At 47.4% G+C, this 27,935-nt stretch overlaps 1 protein-coding gene across 3 annotated transcripts; it reads left to right on the top strand.

Annotated features, from left to right (window-relative positions):
* The first annotated feature begins 1,862 nt into the window (after positions 1 to 1,862).
* GPR20 (G protein-coupled receptor 20) lies at positions 1,863 to 25,956 on the top strand. 3 transcript variants are annotated; one of them, XM_061374112.1, is made up of 3 exons: positions 1,864 to 1,963; positions 13,997 to 14,093; positions 24,603 to 25,955. In XM_061374112.1, exon 3 carries the CDS (start codon positions 24,624 to 24,626, stop codon positions 25,683 to 25,685), a length of 1,062 nt encoding a protein of 353 aa, XP_061230096.1. In that variant the 5' UTR covers positions 1,864 to 1,963; positions 13,997 to 14,093; positions 24,603 to 24,623; the 3' UTR covers positions 25,686 to 25,955. The 3 variants fall into 3 exon arrangements, with proteins under 3 accessions (XP_061230097.1, XP_061230096.1, XP_061230099.1); XM_061374113.1 differs by lacking the exon at positions 13,997 to 14,093 and having other exon boundaries at positions 1,863 to 1,963; positions 24,603 to 25,956; XM_061374115.1 differs by lacking the exons at positions 1,864 to 1,963; positions 13,997 to 14,093 and adding an exon at positions 2,036 to 2,092 and having other exon boundaries at positions 24,603 to 25,956.
* The last annotated feature ends 1,979 nt before the right edge of the window (positions 25,957 to 27,935 follow it).

Raw genomic sequence — 27,935 nt, 5'->3', positions numbered from 1 at the left:
TTGAGACTTCAGCGTTATTTATGATGGTGAGTGTGTGATCCAATGGCCAAGAAACAGGACTTATTACTTGGCTCTGCCATGAACATGCTGAACAAACTAAAAGCTTTCCCTTCCTGAGTCTCTTTTTCTCTGCAGTGATGCTACACTGGAGTCAAAAAGCTATTTTCTTACTACTGGTTTTCAGTAGAGACCAATAATTGCGGTGGTACCAGATAATGCTTCCTTGTGACTAATCCCTGCTCCCTGTAAGGCTTTAGTACCAGCTTCCAAGGGTCAACCAACCCAACTGCATCAATGTCACCAGGCGGTAGGGGCTGTTTATGAGCGCCGGTGCCAGGATTCGTACAGAATAACCTCAATGCTTGAGATTAAATCATTGTCAGCTAAGAGGTCACAACTAACACTTTGCCTCAAGGTATCACACAGATGGTCTAATAAGGGATGACAGAGCAGTTGTGTTAAGAGCTGGACAAATGCATCATAGGAAGGTGATCCATGACTCAGAGAGAGCACAGATTTCATTGTGGTTGTGCAACAGCACTGGGGCAAGCTCCATATTTGCCCTTACCTGAGGCTCTAAGATCGGAGTGGTCAATTGTTTGCATCACACTACCCAAGGGAATAAACACAGCACAAAACTATCAGCGTTTAGGGCACAAAAGCCTTACGTTTGAATTCCTGGAAGTTGTTTGGCCATGCAAAGAAAGCTGGCTTTGCTCCCAGCCAGGAAAGAAGCCCTAAACACCGGTGTGATTAATCTGCTCTGAATGATTTGATGTTAGCCATGGGACTCACAGGTTCTACTTTCTGACAGTGCTTCCCAAATCCTTCACAGGCATCAGCCTTTTACACACTACAAAAACATGTTCGCACTGTGGATGCACATGGATGGAGGATGGATGTGCACACCATGCAGCGAAAAAAACCCACCCAGATTAAAATCAAAGCTTTAACCTGAGAAAGCAGGATCTCAACAGGAGTTCCTTCAACCTTACAGTTGTCTAGGGAGAGGTGAGTTATTGAGGCCTGTGAATCTAAATACTAAATGCTGTGACCTTTAAGCCTGTAAAAGGCTGATCTGTATGGATACACGGGCATATTCGTGTGCACTTATCTACTACTGCATGGCCCATGTAGCTCATTCACCAAAGGGAAGGGAAGGCCTTGTGCTCATAGTCAGGGTGCTGGTACAGGTGGAAAGCAGCTGTCTGTGCAGACAGAATCAAAGACTTACAGAATGGTTTGGGTTGGAAAGGACCTTAAGATCATCCAGTTCCAACCCCCTGCCACAGGCAGGGACATCTCACCCTAGATCATGTCACCCAAGGCTCTGTCCAACCTGGCCTTGAACACTGCCAGGGATGGAGCATTCACCACTTCTCTGGGTAACCTGTGCCAGTACCTCAGCACCCTCAAAACAAAGAACTTCTTCCTTAGCTCTAACCTGAACTTCCCCTGTATAAGTTTTAAACTGTTATCCCTTGTCCTGTCACTACAGTCCCTGATGAACAGTCCCTCTCCAGCATCCTTGTAGCCCCCTTCAGACACTGGAAGCTGATCTGAGGTATTCACGTGCCTTCTCTCCTCCAGGCTGAACAGCCCCAGTGTTCTCAGCCTGATGGGTTAGGCCTCCAACATACCTATGTCCAGGTGATGATCTACACCAAGGGCTCATTCTTTCATCATTACCACCTAAAGCCTCCCACGTCACAAGAGCTCATCTCCAACTCATCCTGACTCCTCTCCCTTTCCAACCCTTTCCCTCCCCACTGAAGACATCCTTTGACCAAAATGAGCTGTGGAGGCTAGAAAAGACACTGACGTCAATGTAAAAGTAAACCAAAGAGGTCTGGTTCCTGTTTCATCCCTGCTTCAGGCTCAGCACTGAGGAGCGCGGTCATTCCGTCGAGGAATCTGGGAGCAGGCTCAGGGATCAGCAGCTGAGCTTTCTCATCCAAGCTGTGTGAGTACAGACTGCGGCATGCTTCGGGCTGGGAGTGAGGGGGGAGAGGGAGGGAGAGCCACCAGCTGCAGCTCAGGAAGGCAGCATGCTCTGGTCCTGGCTGCGCTGGGATGCAGATGGGATCCTCAGGTAGGGAGCGAAACACGTGGGTTTGGATGTGGTTTGGCTCCATGTGGGTGGGAACAGTGCTGGAGAGGACAGTATTCTATGCTGGGTGCTGCAAGGGTAGAGGAGGGTCAGGGAGGTTTGGGCTGGTGCAAAGGGAAAGAACATCTCATAAAGAGAAATGTGCATTTTTTTAGATACTGAGCTGATCTATTTGGGTACCAAAGTACACTATTTCAGTGATGTGTATGTGAGAACACAGAAATGTCTATGTGTAAAAAGCAGGTTTGGCAGAGCCATTTGGAGGATTCTGCATGAAAGCCTGAGTATTTCTTGTTATCTCCATATACTGACTACTTCTGCTAAGCCCAGCTGCATATGCATCCTGCATCCTGCATCCCTGTATAGAGATGCAGAGGTAGACACTAGGCCATGAAAAAGTGGTCTGAGAGGGCTCAGAATGAACTCTGTAATACAGGGTTAGGAAGCAGAAAATGTTTCCCCTGGGAAGCAGCATGAAAATGTCCTTTGGGTGCTGTGTGGATGGGGGAAGCGGCTGGGTCAGAACTAGAGTGGATGAGAGGGATGAATGGTCCCACTAGCTCCATCGGCAAGTCACTGCCAACTGAGATGTGTCCAGCTGCAGTACATCATATAGAGAGCATCTCCCATGGTTTACACAAGCTATACTCACTGGCAGCGTGATGAATTGGCAATGCAGCTCTTCAGACTCGTTTCAGCTGTGTTTTGGTAACATGAGGCGCCTCTTCTTCTAACATTTCTCACATGCCAGGCTCAATTTCTCTTCTTCAGCAAAAAGCCAGCCCCAGTCCTGAAATGGCAGCTCCTTCAGCAGAGCTTAAACACCCCCATTCAGAAATAAGACAGCGGATATACAAGTGTAATCCCTATTACATGCGCGTGACAGTCCCAATTGAAAACCACCGGGGCAAATGCCTCCATCAGCCACGATTAGATGCAATGCTGCATCTCAGCTCTCTCTGTAAATCCCTCCCTGAGCAAGGGAAAGCTGGGTAACCATGTAAAAAAGAGGCAGAAATACCCAAAACCTCCTTGTTGTAGCATCTGCTGGCACAAATGAGGGCAGAAAACTGCCTTTGGTGGGAATGTCTTTACCAAGAAACTTTGTGCACAGAAATCCTGTGCACAGAAATCTCAACCCACAATTAGAAAGAAAACTCCCTTCTTCCCCCTCCTTCCTTACCAGAAGACATAGTAATTTAGCAATGCAATTGAGCTACTTTATTTACCCATTGATTTCAGAGCATTTTGCTTCATTCTGCTTGAACCTTCTTCCCCATCTCCTAGTGCTTTGAGATAAAACACAGACAAGGAGCCACTTCTTCCCTCCCCGCAGAGTGCAAAGGTGCCAAAAGCACCCTACAAGCCTTCCTTCCCCTGTTTTGAAGAAGGAGACAAAGGCCAAGGAAGGAATTGTACATGGAACATCTCTCACAGCACGTTCTCCTGGAGGCAGAGCAAGCAGAACAGGGGAGGCTGCTGAACAAAGCAATAAATCCCACTATGTGCACGTACAACACCACCACAGCCCTGCTCCCCTTGCATGCATCATGTCCTGGGGATGACGTGGTTCCCATACAGACATGGACTGCCTGGCCCCTACATCCCCTTTAAGAGGGGAAAGACTTAAAACCCTGCAATCCAACTTGTCCAAAGGGCTGTGGGATTTTGGCTCTTTGCATTTTAGCAGGCTGAAGACGCAAAACCAAGGATGTTTAGTACATAGGTGCTCAGCACGATTGGGAACACCTCACCCTTTAAGGAGATGCTATCTAAAAATGGAGACATCCAAATTCCTGAGCCCTTTCTAAAGTGGGAGCCAAAAATCCCCCAGGGAATAATGCTCTAACAAACACAGTGTTTGGGCTTTCCTTTACAGCATGGGCTGTTAGAGCAGGTTTCTATAAATGCCCTGTTGCTAGGTTTAGGGAGGTGAGACAATACATTACCTAAATGAATATCCTGTGACATCTAAGGTAAAGTCTACAGCCTCTTCTGAGGAATGTCTCCTGCTTCTTAGCAAGCTCGTTATAAATATCATCAGCAAGTTGCCATCCTTTCATGCTCTTTCTTTTACCTCCTCTCCAGTTTTTATACTTGTATTTGAATTTGTGGCTTTTAGCTGTGAATTTTGCTCCCACTCAATACAACTGAGTACAGAATGAGTACAGAAAGCTGAGCAAATCCTATCGATGGCTTAGCACAGGAACACTTCCCATCCAGTAAGTCCTAGGGAGGCACAGCAGAGTCCAGCTAAGCATGACAAAACCCAGAGACACAAGTGGTTGTGCAGAGGTGAAGGATGAATGAGGGGAATCGAAAAGTGAAGCCCAGAGCAAAGGGGAACAGTGAAAGGGGTCAGATGGGACAAGGCTGAACCGGCCGTGACACCAAAAAATGATGTCACCTTTCAGGATGATACTAACCAGGGATGATGCTGTTCAATCTCAGCGTGGTATTTACTGGGATCAATATGCCATTAGTGTATAGACACAGAGGAACTGAGTTCTTTATTACTTCTTATGCACAATCCATAAAAGATGTGCATCTCAGCTATCACAGCCTGAAAAGCAACACTACCACCCAACAGGAAGAATGACTTCTTCCACCTTGGTGCAAGAAGATTTAGTGTCACAATTTACTCTCCTCTTCATTGATTTACTCTCCTCTTCATGGCTCCAGCCTCCTTCTTTGCAAATACCTGCCCAGAAGATGGGGCTCTGGGAAAGACTAACAAACATGGGCATGGCTCCTGATGTGGTGGTCCACCAGATAGCTCCCCATTCTGAGGCTCTCAGCCCTTTCTATGGGAAACCTGGAGAGGTGGATTCAGATTTGCCCCGTAATGAAGCTATGACAAGTAAGCTTTGGCCTCATGGGTGAGATTGGGGATGCTGTGAAGGTTTGATGAAATATTCTTTCATCCAGAGCTATAGAAAGCTGCAAGGACCTACCTTAGAGTTGCTCATTCACCACAGGCAGGCATTGGCAAGGTGAAATGGCACTGGGCTCTGAGCATGCACATGGAGACCATGGCAAATGTTCATAACCCACCAGGGTCCCCTCAGAGCGACAGCACAGAAGGATGTAGGGAAGTGGGTACCTGAGCACAGCAGGAGAGGACACTGAGGAAGCTCAGCCAGCTTCTTGTATGGCATGAAGAGGGTTTCTAGCACTTGAGTGCAGAGGACAGGAGATTGCTGGTGGATTACTTATGTGGCAGAGTGGCGGGCACAGACCTCCACCACACAAAGCCATATTGAGCAAGCACCCTCTCCTCTCAGTGGGGTGCATAAGCACCACCTTGCTGGTCTGCCCACTCCCCAGGGGCCAGCCAGTGGTCAGTGCAAACCCAACACACAGAGCATAGCTTCCCCTACAACCAGCACGGCCTGACTTGTCATTACCCATCTCAGCAGAGAGGCCAGTGCATGGCTATCAGAGTATTTGGCCAGGTAAAACTTCCTGCTCATCCCAAAGGTCCTTTTCTGGCAGGATGGAGAGGAAAAGCTGGGTGGCCGTGCTGGGTTTCACCTGCTTGACGCCCAGAGAGCTGCAGCTCTGCAGCAGAGCCAGGCTGGCTCCTTCGCCTGGGTTGAATATGCCAAGTAATACATCTCTGAGAGAAACCCAGGCTGCCAAGCTCTGTTATGCTGTCTCCAGCTACCAGTCATGTGGATAAATTGATCGTCATCAGAGTGATGAAGGAACTCAAGAAATAAACTGTCAGGAACAAAGCAGCCCATTTTTCACACGCCAGCATCAAGGCTTCCTGCTGCTTTGATCAAACGCAGACAATTGTCTCCAGGATGCTCTGGTGTTAGAGACACACTTGTGAAGGTTTGAGCACGCCAGTGTAAAACCGAGATTTATAACACCCCACATTCATGCACTGGTACTTTCTGAAGGGATCCGGGGCTGAGTTATGGAGCAGAGCTACACAAAGAGAGGTGGGTTTTACATCCCACTGCTGCATGAAGCCACCATAAAGCTCACTCCAACCAGCAGCTACCTTGGAGGTTACCCAGGACTGAAACAGCAAGGGGCACACGTCAGGAATCAGAGGCACTGGTGGCACAGGGAAAGGAAGGGGAGTCATGCTGCCTCTGGCCCCTGCTAAGATTAGGTCTGTCTCATACCAGTGCTGTTCATCTTCCACTCACGACAGTATTAAGTTCAGCCAGGGAATCAGAATCTCTAAGGCACTAGCAATAATAAACCCCAATGGTGTTATTCCTTGTGAGCAGCTTACCTAGGACAAGTGCATGATTATTTTAAACACACTGATTTATTAATACACTCAGGAGAGCTGCAGCCACTCATTCTTGCCCAAGGGAGCCCAGCAGCGGAGCTCAGCATCTTGACTCACAGCATTGGGACTGATATACGACTGGCTATGATCAGATGGCATGGCTAAAAATACACAGCCTGTGGTTTATTTTTCTTGGAAAATGGAAAGACACCCAAAGAAGCAGAGCCCGATTTAGCACCCACAGAGGCTGGATGGTTGCTTTAAAGAAGCCAGCAGAATTTGACCAAAAGAAGGTACCACTTAGATTGTGTTACAGCCATGGGGTTGATCTGTGGGTCTAGCATCATGGAGTGATCCTCAAGCTGCCCTTGTTGTGGCTCCTACTCTGTATTACAGGGATGCTGATCACATATCCCTAGCCTAGAAGACACAAGCAGTAGGATTCCTCTTAGCGAAAGGAGGTCTCTACAGTGGGACCACCACAAATGGAGCTGTTCATTTAGTACAGACTTGTATTAATGAACTAAGCCCTGTCAGATTAACCCATCTTGCACCATGCCCGGGGAAGCTGCCACAGACATCTCTGCATCAGCTATCATGTCTGTCTTTAGTCATCCCTTCTATGATTAAACAAGGCCAATTCTGCTGCTCTGTCCTGGTGGGTTATGTTTGCTGGATTTCAGGTCATTCCCACTGCTTTGGCTTGCACCTTTTCCAAGGCAGAGACACATTCCTCTTTCATTAGCCCATTTAACACTATTTATTATATCTAATAGTGCTTTTGTAGGGAAAAATCCCTCCAAATGACATGAAAAGCATGTCAAATAGCACTGTGCAGCATCTCCTAACATAACGAAGACTAAAGCTATCAGTAACAAGATGAAGTTATGGAAAGGAATGATTCAAGAGCGGCAAGTTGAGCTTTTGCTCCTGATTTGCTTTGAGGCCATGAACATCAATTGGAGTGGGGCCTTGGTCTTCCCTCCATCATGCCACCCATTGTTCACACCTCAAGGAGTTCAAGGCCTCGTAATAACCAGCAGTGACAATCTGTTCCTGTCTATAACCTCATCCCGGGCAAAGAAAATATCCCCCAAGAGTTCTGAACCATTTGGTCCCTGATTCTACAGCAAAACCCACACCACCATAAACAGGGTCTCCAGCATCTTGCTGCCGATCCATTTGTCTTCAAGAGACAACTGCTTATACCCTGACATTGCAATTTCCAGTAAGAAGCCCCTATAAATCACACATAGGATTCCCTCCTTCCCTTCCTGAAAACTTCTGCCCCTTGTGCTTAGAGGGGCCATTTCAGCAATAGGAAAACTGAGGCATCTTCCCCAGAGTGGTTCTTTATCCCCAGTGAGGCCCCTTACACAAAACTTGGTGCTGCAGCAGGAACTGGCTGCAGGAAGAGAAGCCATAGTCCCGAACAGCTGAAAACACAAAGGAAAACACCCTCTCCAAAATAACAGGCAAAAAAAAACCAACCAGCAAATGCATCAGAGGCAGCAGTTTTAGGAATCACTTGTAACCAGGCAGCAGCAGGAAGGCTGAGGAGGGGGGATGTCCCCAAATGGGGCCCTTTCTTTTCTTCCCTATGAACCCTATGGGTTTTCATCCCTGTGGCATTTCCTATGATAATCCATCAGATTTATGCTGCCCTGTTGCAGATCAGAGCAGTGCTGAGCTCTGTGCATGTCTAACAAAAGACAGCCCTGCCCTGAGCCACTCAAAGTCTCTACAGAGCAGGCAAACAAAGGGGAGTGGAGAGGAGGATTAGCATGGTTGGGGAGGAGAGCAGGGAGAGAATGTCTCTCTCTAGAGCTATTTGAGGAGTGGGTCCAAAGAACTGATTTTCTGGGTTTCAAGCATCCTTCCTCCTTCATACAGCAAAGGGCCATTGAATAGACAGCCCTGGGAGCACCCCACTGTCCCTTGCCAGGTTTCTGTTTGCTGCTAAATCAGAGCATGTGGAGGTACCAGACTGGTCCCCCAAGGTCCCACCACTTCCTCGCCATGTGTTTGTGAATATCCCTTCTGTGCTCTGCAGCCTCACAGGGCACAGTGCACCTCATGTTCAAGGTTTTCCAGCTCAGTTCTGCCATGCTGTGCTTCCCAGCTCCCCAAAAGCAAGAGCAGAGTGCTGACAGCTGAGACCTTCTTCTCAACCACTCTCAAGCCACATCCCACTGCTGCCATACAAGCATCCGTCAATGTCTGCTTTGAAGCCCTTGATCCAGAGCTGGGCAAGAGCTGCTTCACCCTGCTCTGACCTCCCTGGGGTATGTGTGCCCAAGCGATGCCAATGCCCTGGCTGCCTATGTAGCTTTCTCCTCCAAGCACCAGTGTCCCTGTGTGCCCAGCTACAAACAAACCCAGCAGGAAATGCCTTGCTGGGAATGGGGAGAGCTCTGCAATGAGGTTGTGACACTGGACATTGTGTTCTTGGCATTTAGCTCCTGAAACTTTGAACAAATATCAGGAAAAGACCAAGAGGTGGCTGCTGGCCAGAGCTGGGTTGGGGGACAGAGAGGACAGAGCAGGACCCTGCAAGGGATCCCAATGTGACTTGGACCCCAAGGGTTGACACAACATGCCTTGTTGGGTGGCCAAAGGATCTCTTGTGGCTCATTTTGCTGGTGCCTTGACTGAGGAACCTTGTCAGAAACCTCACTGTTGTGAGAGCTCTGGTGGGCTGGGCAGACTGGGACAGAGGGAGGGATCCTGACTCATCATAGGGTACATTTATACCGGGACAGGGCACATCCAGCTTCACACCCCTTGTCATGCAAGAACTGGAGAAAGGCAGGACTGATGTAGTCCAAACCAATCACCTCATGGTCACCCAGAGGAGCAGCCTTCTCTGTTCCATGCAGACGTCTTCATTTTCCTTTTGGCTCAGCAGGTCCATCAGCAGAAATGCCATGGAGAAAAATGGGAAGGGAGGCAACGGTCAGGAAAATCAATTCCCAAGTATGCAGCAGGCAGGAAACTGGCTCCTACACACTCCCTCCCCCATGACTCACCCAACAGGAGCCATGACCATCATTTGGGAACCACTTGTCTTTGCTGTTCCTCATCAAACAGACAAATCACGGCTGGGTACAGTCAGCAGAGGCTCCCATATGGCGACTGTCTGATCTCCCTCCTTGCATAAACAGGCAGATGGAGCCTGTTCAGAGGCAGGGCCACATGCTAATGGTGGCCTCTGGCCTTTGCAGTCCTCTGAGGACAGTGAGTGACAGCCACAGGGAAGTGCCTGTTAGCTGCTGGCAGAGGATGCTGGCTGCTCTCTGCTGAGCTTCTTGTGTCAGGTAGGTGCAGTTGCCTCTGGGCCCTGCTGAGATGCTGTTACAGAGGTAGCTGGACCATGTTTATAGCCTCTGTTGCCCATGCTGAGAGTCAGGCATATGAACATGAGCAGAAGCAGTCCAAGCCCTCCATCTCCAGGCAGAAGCAGCCTCTTTGGTGTTTCTTTGCCTTTTTTGGTGTTTCTGCCCCAAAACTGTAGGAAAAGGACAAAGGTTGTCCCTTACTCACAAATGCTGTCATGTCTCCGTCCAAGACCTTCTTGGGTAGAAATTCTCCTTCACTGCTGAAGAAGATAATTAATTTGTGAGGATCTGTCCAGTATATATAGATATATATATAAATATATAAAAAATATATATCCAGTATATATAAAATAGCCTGCATTCAGCTTCTCAAAGAAAGACCACGCATGTTCAGACACTAGATTCTTGTTTGGGTCCTTACAGAGTTGGTCAACAAAGATATCTTGAAAGCTGATCTGACCATGTGCCTTGAGCCCATCTCGACTGTGTGACAGTTCATTGCGCCATGTCCAATGTTAATCTCTTCTGCAGGCATGAAAGGACACTCAGCTTCTCTTCTTGAATAGGACTGGAAAAGTATATCCCTTCTCCTGACAGAAAGAGAGGAGACATCTCCCCAAGGTGATGGATGCTATCAGCTTCCTTCCCACCTCCTTGAGAGATGTCTGGTCTCCTGCTTTGCTGCTCTGTGCCATGGGAGGCTTTTAAACACAGCCCTGTTTTACATGGCAAGGTTGAGGGATTGCTAGGACTTACTATAAGCTAGTAGCACTCTTTCCTGCTGTAAGTATTATTCCTCCTATGTACTGATTTTGACTGAGTAAATACCTTCTTCCACCTACAATCTTAAGACATCCACTCCAATGTTTAATAGTTGCACATTCAACGAACAGGCTTGAAAATTTTCCACTTAGAAAGCTTAACGTTTTTCCTGCCTTTCCCCCTCCCCCTGAGATGGTGATAAAATCAGGAGATGATGGGAGCTCTTCATTCATCGGCTACGGTCGCAACTCCTCCTGAAGCCGAGTGTGGGAACCACGTCTAGGACAAAGCAGGGCCCTGAGCCCGGATGTGCCTTCTCCACCTTAACAGCAGCATCTGCTTCCCAATATGGCATGTTCTGCACTATCTCAGGCACAACTTGAAGCTTTGCAGCTGTTGCCACTCTTAGCCTAGCTCTAAATCCAGCAAGGAGGAGAGGCTGGGAGAGTGGGGGAGTGCAGGCACTCATCCTGTGTGCAGGGATGGGAACAAAGCTCAAATGCATCAAAGCATAAAACCAGATCCTCGCATAGGAAGGGCCAGGTAGTTGCAGAGCAGGTGAATAAGATAGGTACCAATAGCTCATAGTCACCTCTTTCTTACAGTCTTGCTCCAGAAAGCTATTCCCTAAGTAGAAAAGTTTTGTTGGAGGAAATTTAATCATTTGCTACCATGGGCAATAAGAATGATAGAATGAAAATCATAGTATTATGGAATCATAAAATAGTTTAGGTTAGAAGGGACCTTAAAGCTCATCAAGCTCCAACCCGTCTGCCATGGGCAGGGACACCCTCCACTAGAGCAGGTTGCTCTAAGCCCGTGTCCAACCTGGCCTTGAACACTGCCAGGGATGGGGCAGCCACAGTTTCTCTGGGCACCCTTTGCCAGCGCCTCAGCACCCTCACAGGGAAGAGCTTCTGCCTAAGAGCTCATCTCAGTCTCCCCTCTGGCAGGATAAAGCCATTCCCCTTGGCCTGTCCCTACACAGAATCATAGAATAGAATCATAGAATAGTTAGGGTTGGAAAGGACCTTAAGATCATTCAGTTCCAACCCCCCTGCCATGGGCAGGGACACCTCGCTCTAAACCATATCACCCAAGGCCTCATCCAACATCCCCTGTCCCAAGCCCCTCTCCAGGTTTCCTGCAGCCCCTTTAGGCACTGGAGCTGCTCTAAGGTCTCCCCTTCAGGAGCCTTCTCTTCTCCAGGCTGACCCAGCCCAGCTCTCTCAGCCTGGCTCCAGAGCAGAGCTGCTCCAGCCCTCGCAGCATCTCCATGGCCTCCTCTGGCCTCGCTCCAACAGCTCCAGGTCCCTCTTGTGCTGCTGCCCCAGAGCTGGATCAGGACTGCAGGGGGGGTCTCGCCAGAGCACAGCAGAGGGGCAGGATCCCCTCCCTGAGCTGCTGCTCACGCTCTGGGGGTGCAGCCCAGCACACGGGGGAGTTCTGGGCTCAAGCGCACACTGAGGCTGGGTCATGGGGAGCTTCTCCTCACCCAGCACTCCCAAGTCCTTCTCCTCAGGGCTGCTCTCAATCCAGTCTCTGCCCAGCCTGGGCTTGTGCTGGGATTGCCCTGACCCTAGTTCAGGATCTTGTACTTGTCCTTGCTGAGCTTTTCAACAACCACAGAGCCCAAGTTCATCCACCCTGCCCACTGCTGCACCATGGGTTAGTTTCTTCTCTTGGGTTGTTCCATCATTCAGCTCCTGGAATGGAAGTAAGACAATGCAAGCTGATGACCCAGGCAGGGCTCATGAAGACCTTCCAATCACACTTGCTTTTCAAGCAATAAAGAAGTGAAAAGTAGATGGCAGCCCAGGCTTGTGCAGTTGTGAAAGGATGGATACCTGGATCACAACAAGTCAAGGAGGATGTTCATGAAACTGGGGGAAGAATCTGCCCCTCAATATGAGGAAGCTGAAAATTGAAGATCAATAAAATAACCATACACAAAAGATGGGCTCAATCTTCCTGGGAAAGATCCAAGGGTGAAAAACCAATCCCAGAGAATGAGGTCAACCCTCTCTAATAACCATAGCTACTGTTTGTGCTCCACTGAGACATGCATGTGTGGAGTTTACCTCCCTTCTATTTATGGGTTTGGCCCCTTGACCTGGAATTTAATGCCTCTCAGTTGATCCTGTCGTGTTGTGACGGGCCATATCCTGCATGTTTATTGCATTGGCTCCAATGTTGCCTTTATCTAACGGGTAAGGGAAAAGAGCAGTCCAGGACTGATACTAAAATCCAGCATCCATCCGCCCTGTCTTCCCAATCAACTAAATTTGATGCAACTTCTCACTTTGGGCTTTTTCTGCCTTTTCCCCAGAAGGGACCTCTAAACCCTCCTGGAGATACAACACATCACAGGCTTTGTGGCATTTGATCCAGAACCTTCCTGTAACTGCCAGGGATGCTTCTGTCTAATCCCAGTTCACATCAGGAAGACGAAAAAAGAGGTATTTTTCTCTTGTGTCCACTGGTGATGGCTCAGTGGCATTGTCGTGCCCTTAAGCCAGTGAGTCATAGAAGCATAGAAGCATAGAATGGTTTGAATTGGAAAGGACCTTAAGATCACCCAGTTCCAACCCCTTCCACGGGCAGGGACACCTCACACCAGACCATGTCACCCAAGGCTCTGTCCAACCTGGCCTTGAACACCACCAGGGATGGAGCATTCACAACTTCCCTGGGCAACCCATTCCAGTGCCTCACCACCCTCACAGGAAAGAACTTCTTCCTTATATACAATCTAAACTTCCCCTGTTTCAGTTTTAACCCGTTACCCCTTGTCCTATCACTTCAGTCCCTAATGAAGAGTCCCTCCCCAGCATCCCTGTAGGCCCCCTTCAGATACTGGAAGGCTGCTCTGAGGTCTCCACGCAGCCTTCTCTTCTCCAGGCTGAACAGCCCCAGCTTTCTTAGCCTGTCTTCATACAGGAGGTGCTCCAGCCCCTGATCATCCTCGTGGCCTCCTCTGGACTTGTTCCAACAGATCCATGTCCTTTTTATGTTGAGGACACCAGAACTGCACACAATACTCCAGGTGAGGTCTCATGAGAGCAGAGTAGAAGGGTAGGATCACCTCCCTCGACCCGCTGGTCATGCTCCTTTGGATGCAGCCCAGGATATGGTTAGCAAGTCATCAGCAAGGAGACTTTATTCCCACAGAGACAGAGGAAAATCAACCTGTGGAGGGGACAAGAAGATGGCAGCAACATCAGGTTTAGGTTACTAGAGATGCTCAGGCACAGGCACTGTGAGGAAGGCTGGAGCCCTCTTTAGCGTTTCCAGCACTTCATAAATTTCAGAGAGATTCAGGGCAAGGAGCCAGATGTTTGGGGAGAAATTCTGAGCTCTGAAGACAAGTGGAAATATTTCTTTCTTTTTTTTTTTTTTTTTTTTGGTAGTGTGTATTTGTTCCCATTAGTTGCAAGGCTATATTTAGAAGAGAGGGGGGAAGAGAGAGAGCACGAGAGAGAGATTAGGCATTTCTTCATATTCTTGTAGTCACTCCAGTTGTTCTGCCTGTAGGAGCAGATGTCTCTGTTCTGGGGTGATAGCATTCAGGTCCAACAGGAGATTTTCTTCCCTGCAGCTCCTCTAACATAGAAAGGACATTGAGCCAGAGGTAAGTCCATCCATCGTGGAAGAATACACTGCAGGGACCATTGCAGTGAATGCTCTGGGATAGTGGTCAGAGAGAAAGGGGGGGGATTGGAAATGTGTCAGCAGGGGACCAGGAGGGAATTGCTGGAGACTGGACCCTAAATCCAGAGTGGAAAGCATGGCTACTGCATCAGGAGAATTGGAAGAGATGGCAGTGGATACGGTCCTGTGCTGAACATGTGGATGTGCAGTCTGGGAAGCTCCTGGCTCTGCCCATGTGGCTGATATTGCCATCAGGAGGTATCCAACCTGGAGAGTCAGGCTGTGTCAGTGACTGTGAGAGGTTGCAAGGGGCTTCTCCTCCTGTGAGCTTCTCTGCTCTTGGGTTTTGGGCAGTGCTGTGATATTTGGAGACGGGGTGTGATAAAAAGTGTGTTAAAGAACTGGATTTCCTTTACTAAAGTACTCTGTCAGCTCTTGTGAGGAGGGGGGTGATGTCTTGTTTCTATCTGTGTATTCCAAGACATAATTCAATTTGAGGGAAATGTGTTCATGGAGGTTTTGGGAGCCAGGAGAGGAGATGGTGCACGAGTCATCTGTGCCTGGGGATGTTTTACCTCTCTTCAGACGTGCAGCAGGGTGCGAGCTCAGCAATAGGAAAGATGCTGTCTTCTTTCTCTGAACCTGCTCGCTGGGTCAGCCTAAGAAGCAGATCCTTTCCAAGGTCCTTACCCAGGTCGGTACAGGAATGCTCCCTGCTTTCACAACAATGCACTTACCAACAGCTCCAAGTGTTTCCAGGTTAACCTGGCTAATCCAGAATCTGCAAAACCCTGTAGGCACTGTGGGCTCTGTCTGCACAGCACAGAGTCATAGGTGGAGAGCAAAGGAAACCACAGAAACCAGCCTTCAAAAGGGTTAAGATCTGCTCGTCCATCCTGGGATGCCTCAAAAAATGCCTGTTCCCTGCCCAGGTCTCCCATCTTGCTATATACCCTGGGCCAAGCCCACACAGGGCTCCCCCATGCCTCACGTTTCTCCCTGCAGATAGGAGAGCAGCATAGCTTGAAGTGAGTGCTGGGCTGCAGAGCTGCAGCCATGGGGGGCTGGTTTGTGCTTATGGTGTATGTGACCCTTCTCCCTGCTGCATCATCCCTTCATTCCTACCTGCATCTGTGTCACTGTGCTTCCTGGGGTATGAGCATTGCTTCTGCTTTCCTGCATCCCTGTGTCATGCAGTATTCCCCAACAACAAACCTTTGTTGCCGCTCCTTCCCCATTGTCCTTCTTGGGTTTCTTGCCAACAAGAGAGCAAAAGCAGGCAGCTGAAAGCAGAAAGAGGGAAAAGGGCTCAAAGGCAGCTAAATTTGCAATTAAATTCTCCTTTTCAAAAGCTAAGCAGCAATGCACAGGCCAGATATTGCCCAGTTTAATCTCCTGTGATGTCTTTACACTGTGAAGTTCCTGTATGTGCCTATATGGTAATTTTCACTGCAGCCATGATAGCTGTTCTTCTAAACCAACACTTGTAGTGGGTTGTCCCTCACACCCTTGAAATGCTAGATGGATTACTGTAATCCCAATAAAATCAAATGCATTTCTCTTGTACTGTTACAGCCTCGCAAGCAGACAGGCACAAATTCATCTTTACTGGATGGAGCTATAGAATCCCAAACACGCATTTCCTTCCAGATCTAGCTTTAAAGACATATTAAATCCTCTTGGAAGAAAATATCCCCCCCAAAAGGAGATATTCCTTCTCCTCACATTATACTGGTCCCCAGTGATAGAGAGGGATACATGCAGGAAGTGATGCTTTCATCTCTTGAAGCATCAGAGATAGAAATATGCAGCATCTACCACCACAGAGATGTCACTCCATGCTCTCTTGTGACAGATGGCACTTGGTCCAGGCTATGAGATATTGGTCATTTCAATGCTCACAGCTTGATTTATAGGGCATTCACTAAGACAATATTTCTGTCACTCCAAGGTCAAGATCTGGTGTTGCAGAAAAGAGGACATGAAAAATGCAAAGGTATCAGCTGCAGACATCTAAAAGTTTCAGAAGGGACTTTTCTACACAGTGTGGCATAAACTAGCAAAAGGAGGTGTAAACCCTTTATTAGCACTTGAAGGTGACAAGTACTAGTGAGCCTCATTACAGATGTGCAGATGGACCTCTGGGTGCCAGCACTGGGTGCACATTTGCAGGTCTGGAAGGGCAACGTATGTACAATCCCACTTATTTGCTTGTACATGTAAATCTGAACTCCTTTTTCTCAGAGGATGACACATTTTTGCTGCAAATGGACATAGAGGAGGTATAAGTCCATAAGAAATCTGCCAGCACATGAGTTTCCTGTTCTGTGTATCTTTGGGAGCTTCATTCCATATTTTCCATGCATGCTCAAGACAGGGCTGGGGGAGGACCCTGCAGATCTTCCCAAGTTTTAAATAGGTTGTCCCTGGGGTGTCCAGCACTGATCTGTCTCCTGGTTTAAGCAGCAGGTTCAAGCCTGGATGCAGAGAATGAGCATCTGGGCCAAGCTGAGTGGCCTCCTTCCCATCTGGGTCACTTTGCTCTGTGAAAAGGAGGAATGCAGTTTGGAGACTTAGAGCTCTCCCTCTTCTAACTGGCAGTGATCCCTCACGGCTTAGCATGACCTGCTGGACTAAATCATTGCCTGGGCACCCATAGGTTATTGCTTGTCCAAACTGAATCAGAGGATCTGATTTTGGCCTGAGGATTGCAGGGGAGCATGGGGTCCATCCATGTGCACATGCACCATTGAACACAGCATGATGGGTGGAATTCAAATCACAACTCACTGCAGTATCCATCACCCATCCACAGCGGGGCCTCGGAGATGAAGGAACACATGTAGGTTAACTGGGCATATCAGGCAGGAGGCAAACAGCTCAATAGCACATCAACAACATCAGCCCAAGAACCAACATTACATTAACTTTCACATCCTTAGTCTGAGTCTGGTTAGATGACTTGAAGGACAACCCATTGCTACGCCTAGGACTGAACATCCAAGTTTTAACTCTGGCCAGATGATAAATAATGATTCTCATGGGTGACATTAGAGTCAATAAGGGAGTTAACCCCTTTTGTTGTGGGCAAAGTTCACACCTTTCTCCTTTCAGACAAAGGCCACTAGACAGCAGGAGTTGCTGAGCATCATACTTTTCATTAGACATGGGCAAGCATGCCATGGCTGGCCAATGCAGACACTAAGTAATAAACTATCATCTGTCCCCAGTCAGGCTGATTCTGCCATAGGGAAGATATGATTCAGTGTAAACCTGAAGTTACTTCATTTCAGAATAACACGAGAAGCAACACTCTCTCTTTGCAAATCCAGCCCTGTTTGCTGTGTTTAAATGCCAAAGGAACTGTGAATTTGCAGTGAATAAAACCTAAATGAAAGGCTGTGCAGTGGAGAGTGCTAGCATCACCTTGCAGGTTCATATTAGAGGAAATGAGGATCACTCTCAGTTCCTATTAGTGTGTTTGTCAGTTCTGATTTCCTCCATCCTCCTAATGTTTTTCAATGTGTTGGCCAATTTCAGCCAAGCTTTGACAGAAGGGAAAGATCACCTCCATTTGCAGGAAATTAGGCAGCAAAGTAAGGAGAAAGTCAAACAAGTGTCTGAGCCAAGAGCTGGAACGTGAGTACTCATCCAGGCAGCCAAGTGTCCACATGGGAAACAGTTATAATAAGCAATTCAAGCAGGGCAAAGTATTCATCCAGCCCTGCAAGCCACTGCAAGGCAGGAGACCATAAGAAAGCAGGTGTCATTGAATGTGACACTCACAGAACTATGTGGTTTGTGTCCCTAAAGCACCCTTCTATTTCCATGGCATTGGAGGTGAAGGAATAATCCAACTCTGGATGGGGTTGGACTATTTCCAACTGCAGTTCCCAAGCATTTGGGTGTTTAATACACTCCATCTGGCTACCCTTAGACCTAGAGGATTCTAGGAGACATCAGTGCCCAGGAATCAAGTGAGAGCAGAGATCTGCTGTGTGCAAATAGGGGATCTTCCCCGGGAACAGCCCCATTTCTGCTTTAGGATGTAATCTTTCTCCCCTGGACCTTACCTCCTTTCTCACAGCCTGAGGGCTAGACAGGCATCAGCTTTTCCCTTTCAGCAGCTGGATTCATTCCCTTTATCTCCCTTTCTTACTGTCAGCAAGCCCACCCTCCCCTGGCTGAGCATGAGGCACACAGAACAAGCTTTACCATGTATAGGGCAAGGTCTTCAACATGCACAAAAACACCATATTTGGCCAGTTTGAGCCAGAGTTGAGTGAGAGCTTGCCAGGAGAATCATACAATTTAAACTGAAAGAGAGGGACTTTAACCCTTCCTATATAAATACAATGATAAATCACCCAGGGAACTTTGAACACGGAAAGGCTGCAAAACTAAACACATTCTGCTGCCATCCCAGGCTGCAGAGTAACACCAGCAGGGTGAGGGGGACAGGGGGGATGATAGGGGAGGCAGGTTGCTGTATGAGATGTTCTGATTCAGGGAAATGAGAAAAGCTGAAGTTGTTCATACTAAATAACACTTGCTCATGCTTGCTAATGTCCTTTTCATCTTCCCAATCCCAGTGCATGGCTCTTGTTCTCTGTCTCCGGGTCTGCACACAGAGATCCTATCTGCGGACACCAATAAATAACCCTTTTGGCGAGCAGATAGGACAAATCTCAGTTTGCCTTTTCTTTTGTATCCCATTACTTAAATTGCTGAGCCAGAGCCAAAAGTCCCCTGGGTCAAGGAAGTGAACCCTGGTAACTTCAGCAAGGGTGAGGCTTAAGGCTGACAGCAAGCAAAATGCTGGGTGGAATGAAACACAGGATGGTCAAGGATGTCCTCCTGGGGCAGCTGTCCATGCCAAATGAACAAGTGTGATGCCAAGCAGCAAGAGAGCAAGGGAAGAGGCTGCAGGACCTGTTTCAGCACAGAGACCATCTGTTTCCTATTTGGCCCAAGAACGATGGAATTGGTTATGTCATGCAACAATGAGAAAGTATTTCAGAGCAAGTCCCCCTCTCCCAGTGCTGAGCAGGGACCTTTATCAGAAGGAGGGAAACCAGGTCAACTTCCAGCCTCCATCCCTGCCCTTATCCCATTTCTACCCAGATGCCTGGTGTACTTTTAAGGAAATGCAACCCATGGTCTCACAGCCAGACAGACAAACTCCAGCCTGAGAGGTATAACGTAATAGCACAAGCCAACTGGCACGGGCAGGCAGCACTCAGAAGGATGCATGTTTACCTATCATGAGCTTTGCAGACTGACAGCTCCATAGAAATCTTTGGGGCTGAGAGCTGCATTAGGAATGAAGAAAGCTGAGCTCCAAACTGATTGAAGATTATAGGAAGAGGGTTAACATAAAGGATATTTACTCTTTAAGCAAAGATGATGGTGGTTTTCCCAGCTCATGCCATGGCTGCAAGTAATAAGCAGTGCAAAACATAGCAAGTGCTTTAGAATTAGATAAATGCATACACAGCTCAGTAGTCTCTAGTGCATGCTAAGGGATGGGACGGGTGATTTTGTCTTCTCCACTTACGGAAGTTACCAGGGTTCATTTCCTTCACTCAGGGGACTTCTGGATCTGCAATATGAGTAATGGGATATAAAACCCCAATATTTACGCATGCGCATCACTGGCTGCTGTGTGTGACCCCTCTGCAGTGATGGGGAGCTGAAGTGACTCACTTTGACACCTGCATGAGTATTTCTGATGGCAGAGAGACCTGGTCAAGGTCATTTTTGGACTTGGCAGACCTGGGAATCTTTGGGAATGTTTGCTTTTCCTCAGGCACGAGGTCATGCTGCCTTTTTGTGCCTTGTTCACCCTGCCACAAAACGGGGCAAAGCAGCTTTCTCAAGTCCCACAGTGGAAAAATACTTAGTAACTGTTAACCAGGGATTTGGTCCAGCTCTGCCTCATTAAAAGCACTCAGAGGAATGCTGCTGCTTTGTTAGTCCTGTTCTGAATCCTTTCTGCTTGTGAGCCATGAGATGACAGCAGTCCCATAAAAGAAAGGAAAAGGCCATTCACCCAAGCATCCATCAGTACCAATTTGATTAGAGGAAGACTTTTCCCACTGCAGCCCTGAGAGGCAGCCTGTCAGCGAGGAAATCTTCAGAATTAGTTCAATTTCTTGGGTTTTCTTTCATGTAGTTCCATGGGTTTTGTGTTCAGACTGGGAAGTGATGGACTGGGAAAAGACACAAACTCTGATTCAGCTCCTCTGCATATTCCGTTTGGCAAACAAAATGTTACCTGTTGGTTTTTAGCAGTTTACAGTATCTGGAATTCACTTCACTGCACATGGGGCTCAGAGGAACACTGTGTATGATGATTAATTTAATTCCTGTGCATGAAGAGTACTCATAGATTCTTTTCTATTAGTCTGTAAAGTGCCCTACATACCTCAATAGCATTGTGAGGATGAAGAACACTTGAATGCATTTTGAGTTACTGACTTCACTGAAAGGGAAAAATGTAAGATAAATATCAGTTGTTTGTGACAATGGATCTGAAGCTGAAGATAAATTTCCCATAGGAAGCAAGCTAATAAAAAGATAGCAAATCAGAGCAAATGGCCAGTGCCTTAGAACTACAATAAGAAGACAAATACACACACAACTCAATACTCTCTAGGGCATGCTAAGGGATGGGATGGGTGATTTTGTCTTCTCCACTTGCTCAACTATAGAATCATAAAATAGTTTGGGTTAGAAGGAACCTTCAAAGGTCATCTGGTCCATTCATATCACAAGTTCATGCTGCACTTGAGAGGCAACAAAGTCTTTATTCCCTAGTTTCTACTGGTGCAGTGACTTCCACAGTGCTCCTCTTGACAGCATCTGCACAGAGGAATCTGGGAGCAGATCCAGGCATCTGCTCGTTTGTTTTTGTAATTCAAGAGTGAAACAAACAGAGAAGATCAGATGGTGAGAATGTTAGAAAAACATTAGAAAACAGGCCAGCATCCTGCATCCTCCCCATGCATCTTCCTCAGGTGCCAGACTTTGCAACTCCTCCATCTCCATCCAGTCTTAAGTCTGTTTTTTCCTGTTATTCCCCATGAGCGTGCTTGGCACAAAGTGTAAAGAGACAAGACTCTCCCCCAGGAGTCTACAGGCTCAATCAGACCAGACAAAATAATGTGAACATGTGTGCTACTCCGGCTGCCACCGAGTTCAGTGCAGGGTGAGGTAATACGGTCAATCCTGAAATACAAGATATCCCAATGTCCAGTTGCCGCTGGAGATATGCAAAAGTGGACAGAAGTTAGGATTGATCCTCTTTGCCCAGCAGTTCTTTGAGCTATCACAGGTGGTCTGACCACAGGCTTCAGGATTATGTTCTGCAGTATAACCTGTCCCGGGGTTTGATCTCAGAAGGGCTTTAGGGTTGAGCATCAGCCATTCTAATGGACAATTCAACTCCTTGGGCTTGAGAGGCTACCTAAACAGAACAAACTTCCATTTGATTAGAAATATCCTTGCAAGTTAACAGATTTTCCTTTTAAACCACTTCTATAGATTAGATGAGAGGCAAGAAGACACTAGAGCAATTATCAGACACCAGGCCAACAGACCTAAGCCCTATCATGGTGGCAAAGTCACTTCCCCAGGGATTTCCATAGGGAACTTCACACCTGGTCTTCTAAATTCTCAGTCTTAATCCCTGCTTTTGCCCAAAAAATGTTCTGCTTCATGCTCACCTGGCTTGAATGAACCGTACAGAATAACCATGACTAGGCTGTAGCATGCCATGAGGACTCTTGATCTTGAGTGCTCATCATTTCCCAAACATACTTCATTCCCAGCCCTCTCCAAAACGAGAAAGACTAAGAAAGTATACATACATTGATCACTCAGTCCTCCATAAAAGCCTGCCTGGCCATAACCCGTGACCCCATGCAGCAGTACAGGATGGGAACTGCTCTAACAAAAAGGACATGGGTATTATGGTGGACCTTAAACTGAAAACAAGCCAGCAAGCAGTGTGCACTCACTGCAGACAAGGCAAAGTACACACTGTGCTACATTAGGGGCTTCATGGTCAGCAGACAGAGGGGCGTTATTACTCCGTCCATTCATCACTGGTGAGGTGTCTAGTTTGGGAATATGTTGCTCAGGGGAACGTTGAATGACAGGAGAGGGTCCAAGGAGAGGCTTTATCAGGATGGATGAATGCACCAGTACAGCCTGAAGCTAGCCAGATGGAAAACGTGACTTGGGGGTCCTGGTGGATGCCAAGTTGCACATGGGCCATCAATGCACCCTTGTGAGGAAGAAGGCTAACAGCCTCCTGGGTTGACTTGTGAGGAGCACTGCCAGCAGCCAAGAGAAGAGATCCTTCCCCTCTGCTCAGCACTTGTGAGACACATCAGGAATGCTGTGTCCAGCAAATGCACAGAGACTTGGGAATCTCTTCAACTAAACCTCAGTTCCCCAGCTCTTCATCCAGAAAGCTAGAAGCTCTCTACGTTTGGCAGGAGGCATGGAGATGTTCAACAACTTGAGATTTACAGCTATCGTGAATCTGTAGTTCGTTAGCCCAACAAGCAAGCTTTTGGTGAGCAGGAAAAGGCTTTGTCACTTGTCAGGCAGGCTCAGAGCTGCTGTGATGCTCTCTGGATCCAGTTAGGACTGCCCTGCAAAACACTTGCTTTTGGCCAGCAGGAGCTCTCCTGAAGAGCCACTTTTCACTAGAAGGCTTCTGACCTATATAGCTTCCTCCTCAGCTTTGTGCATGGCCACCAACAGCTTGAAGCATCTCACAGGCAATGGGGCACCCTCAGTCCATCCTCCTGATCCCCACAAGCAGCAGAAGGGATTTGTGCAGGCAGAAAGACCACTGCCAGAGGATTGGGCATGCTTTGGGGAGCTGGATATCCAGACTCCCTTAGCAATGCAGGCCTTCCTCATTGAGACACACTGTGGTTCCTGTAGTACTGTGAGATGTGTTTGCAGCTCCAAGTCTCCTAGTCCTTCCTCACTTGGCTCTCTGGTAGCAGGGATTTCAAACTCTCATAACTTACGTCTTTCAGCACCATTCTTTGCTGATTCAAGCTGATTTTTTTTAACCTCAAAATCCTGCTCAGACGCTTTGAGATATTCCAGACATTTTTCAACCATTTATTTTTATTAAAAGCAGCCAAGTTTTTGTATATATTGGGATGCTTTTTTTTCATCTTTTTAATATACAAATCAGTTTAAAATAGTGTGTAAGTCAGGAATGATTTGCAAATTAAACTGTCAAAGCCTGGCAGGAGTAGCAGCTGACGCCCTTGGTTTGAAATCTCCTGGCTGCTAGTGCTATGAGTGCAGATCTCTAGAAGATGACACACAACCTGTTTAGAAAATGCAGCCATCTTTTGATTTAATAGAATCATAGAAAGGTTTGGGCTGTAAAGGACCTTAAGATCATTCAGTTCCAAGACTCCTGCCATGGGCAGGGACACCTCACACCAAACCATGTCACCCAAGGCTCTGTCCAGCCTAGCCTTGAATACTGCCAGGGACGAAGCATTCTCAACTTCCTTGTGCAACCCATTCCAGTGCCTCACCACCCTCACAGTAAAGAAATTCCTCTTTATATCTAACCTGAACTTCCCCTGTTTCCATTTGAACCCATCACCCCTTGTCCTCTCACTACAGTCCCTAATGAAGAGTCCCTCCCTATCATCCTTGTAGACCCCCTTCAAATACTTGAAGGCTGCTCTGAGGTCTCCACACAGCCTTCTCTTCTCCAGGAAGAAGTCTGTCCCAAAATGCTGCTGCATGTTACTGGGGTCACCTGGTCAAGGGAAGGGATATGTTTTAGGAGTCAAATGCCAGGGCTATGGTTGTACCAATACGTTGGGCAAATGTCTCCTGGCTGCCAGCACTACCGTGCTCCCATTGTGGTGCAGGAAGAACCTCCAGTTGGGAAGAAGCTGCTTCAGTAGAGGATCAAAAGAATAAGCACCATGTCCAGGAAACAAGAGTTGGTAGGCACTTCATATTGGCCTGACCCTCCCTGTCACAGCAGAAAATGGCCTGTGCCTCCATGAGCATCTATGCACCCTGCCTGGACTCAACAACCCCATCTGTTTCTCTGGGCCATTCAACATGACCATGTGTAGGTCTCCAACTTTCCCTTCTCCTTTGCTCCCTTGGCATAGTCCACATCTCTGTTCTTGCTCAGGCCTTAAAACCACTTTTGCACAGGGCAGAGGTAGAGAAATTCGAAGTGGGAATTGTGTGTCTTCTCCAATACATGCATCTGGAACCAATGGAAGACAGTAACTAGAAACCCAGGTATTTTCCTACTGATTACTGGTATCTCATATTGACAGATGAAAGCTCAGAGTGCAGCAATATATAGAACTAAAGAGGATGTACAAATACATTGGTTACAATGTCCTTAGGTGTCAATATTTTGAGTCCTCAGGAATGCTGACACCCCCATCAATTTACTCTGTTTCTTCTCTTCCAGATCACTGGGAAGGCAGTGACCATGCCAACCTCCTCCACCCAACTGCCAGCCCTTGACTCTATCAACACCACGCAGCAACCCAATTCCAGCATCTACTTGTTCTCCAAGTTCATCCATCCCGACACAGAACTATATACAGAATTCTACAGCCTGTGGATTGCCCTGATGGTGGTCAATGCCATCATTTTCCTTGTGGGTGTTGTGCTGAACAGCTTGGCGCTGTACGTCTTCTGCTTCCGTACCAAGACAAAAACCACCTCTGTTATTTACACCATCAACTTGATTGTTACTGATCTCTTGGTGGGCTTTTCCTTGCCTGTCCGGATCATCATGTTCTACAGTGCAGGGGACTGCCTCAAATGTTCCTTGGTTCATATCTTTGGCTACTTTGTCAACATGTACTGCAGCATCCTCTTCTTGACATGCATCTGCGTTGACCGCTACCTGGCAATCGTGCAAGTGGAGGCCTCACGTAAATGGAGGAACCCTACGTGCGCCAAAGGGATCTGTGTCTTCATCTGGATCTTTGCCACTGCAGTGACTTTCTCCATCCTGACCATGGCAATACAGTTTGCTGAGTGCTGCCTCTCCAAGATTCTGGTCCTGATGGTGTGCGAGTACTTCTTCCCCCTCATCATCATCATCTTCTTCACCACCAGGATTATGTGTGCTCTGTCCAAGCCCAGCCTTATGCACCAGAGTCGGGAGAGGAGAATGAGGGCTGTGCAACTACTTATCACGGTGCTCATCATCTTCATGATCTGCTTCACTCCTTTTCACGTGCGACAGGTAGCAATCTCCATCAACCCGGACATGCCCCATGGTGTCAGCCTCCTCGTCTACCATGTGACAGTGACTCTGAGTAGCCTCAATAGCTGCATGGACCCCATTGTTTATTGCTTTGTCACCAATAACTTCCAGTCAACCATGAAAAACATCTTTAGGAAAACCGAACCAGAGCGAACCAGTGTGGACATCCTGGGCATGAACAAGAGCTCCAAGGGCCCCAGTGCAATCATCGCCTTCTCAAACACAATAGGAAGCCCTGTGAGCTTGCCGTCACCAAGCAGTGTCCAGATATAACCCACAGCTGATGGGACACAGTAAGCCAGTGTAGCGATGCTGGAATATTGCTAAAATGCACAATACTATTGTCTTTGGCCTCTTTGTTTTTTAGGCTGAGGTTCAGAATGACAGTGGTGGGATTAATTCCTCAAGAACATCGTGGTCTGTTTGGAAAATGGAACTTGCAGTGATGTTTCTACCAATACAAAAGAGAATCCATTAATTACTGTTCCAAATGGGAAAGTTTTCTTTGTATTTTAATACAGACATTTTGCTAGCAACAAATTCTTCACTGTGGTTTTCTTTTCATGTTTGAGATTGTAATGCAACACTCCTGGGATGACTTAGAAAGCAGCAAAGCTCTGTTTTCTATGAAAGCTCTTAGGCCTTGGCCATGTGCTTAAGAGTAAAGGATACAAGGGATATTTCCAGAGCTATCCACCACAGAGTTTAGATGCCAGTGGGGTGGGAAAGAAAGTATTCTAACCCACTTGTCACTAGTAACTACTCATTTGTTTCTGATAAAGTCTGAATCTTCTCAGGGAAGAGGAGATGAAATCAGACAGTAAGGTCTTCTCTCACTATTCCAGCTACAAGGAGAAAGTACATCTGGGTACGTATGTTTCACACACACTGTCTGGGCTTGGGGAGAGGTTAAAGATTTGCTCCACCTTTATTTGGATTACTAGATCTCCTAAACTGCATACAAAAAAAGCATACAAAAAGAGCATGCAAAAAGAGCATACAAAAAAAGCATACAAAACAAAAAACTGTGAAAATGAGCATGCTTTTGAGCAAACTCTGCTGTTCTGCTGTCTCCCCCTGAAGAACAGCCAGGATGAAAAGCAGAACCAGACTAGGATGCTATATACTACTTTCCTTTGATTTTTCTTCCTGGCATGGTGTAAAATCAGGGCTTGCTGTCCTAATTCCCACTATCAGTCCATCCACTCAGTCACTTCAATGCTGATGCTTCCAAGGACAGAAAAAGAAGGCATCTCAGGCATCTAGGCTGAAATGCATCCCAGTCACTAGAATAATTTTAATTCACAAAGTCGCTAGCATGATTTAAGAGTCATGTTTAAAAGGTGTGTGAATCTGACACAAAATTCTGCCCACAATGGTGGGTAAATATTTCAGGTCACATTGTACCTGTTAAACAATGTGAATACAAAAAATTATCCTAGGAAAAACAGCAAAACCTGCAGCATGCACAGCAGTAACTGTTGTTACTGCTCCATGTCTCCTCACCCACATGCCTATTGCTCCTCCAGCTGGAAGGCTACTATGAATTCAAGTCTAGTGAGCTGCTCTTCCTGGCACCCATTGGTGCTACCATTCAGAATGGCTGGTACATCCTAAAGTACTCTGATTCCCTAAGGTGTGACTGTGGAACAACCATCTCCATTTCACAGGAACACCACATAACCAATGCTTCAAACTGCCTCTTGCAACTGAGTTAGCAAGATATTGCCTCTTGCAACAGATTTCCCTAGTCTGTTTTTCTGACCAATCCAATGGCAACAAAAACTGAACAGTCAACATCACTGCAACAGAGGGATCTAGCCGGAGATGAGCACAGTTGTCCCTGCGAGCACTGGGTGTCCCAGTTCCCATTCCAGACATTGGAGCCCCTAAGAATGATTCAGCTCATGGAAGCACAGACCTCCCTAGACTCCTTGTTGCCTAGATCTCCAGGGATGTAACAAGAGCCCAGACACCACCTGCACATGGAGACACTTTGATGCATGCAGCTTCACTACACACTGAAGTTTCCCAAGGGAAAGACCCAGTTGCCAATAGGCCAGTGCCTAGTGCCAAGGTAGGCACGATGGAGTGTCACCACACCTCTAGCTCCTGCTGCACACAGCTGTGGTTCTAAGTCCTGCACTGTCCTAATGGCCCTACCCCCAGTATCCCATAATTTTCACTTCTGCTTGGGCAGCTGAGTCTTGGACCGGAAATAAAGTTATGTATCTGCAATCTAAAATAGGAGGGGTTCAGTCAGCTACTGCAGGGACGTGCAGGTCTCAGCCAGAACATCAGCATGACACTGTCAGCTGCAATTGAGCCATTAACTCATGCTCTTGATCATCCTGGGGCACAGCAACAGCACTTACTAGGTGTGTGTGACCTCTCTGAGGCTTTCCTAAGCAACACGGTGCACTCAGTGCCTTTTACGGGGAGGTCTATTCCTTTGAAGAGGATCTTCCAAGAGGTTGTGATGAGAGCCACCAGCACCGTGGCACTATTCCATGAGATGTACGA

The sequence above is a fragment of the Neopsephotus bourkii genome, unplaced genomic scaffold (genome assembly GCF_033783945.1).
Source record: "Neopsephotus bourkii isolate Nb327-2 ecotype Australia unplaced genomic scaffold, CSIRO-AGI_Nbou_v1 NB_1637, whole genome shotgun sequence".
Taxonomy (NCBI): Eukaryota; Metazoa; Chordata; class Aves; order Psittaciformes; family Psittacidae; genus Neopsephotus; species Neopsephotus bourkii.
Note: the sequence above shows the minus strand (reverse complement) of the source record. Positions and strands in the feature narration are given on the sequence as shown.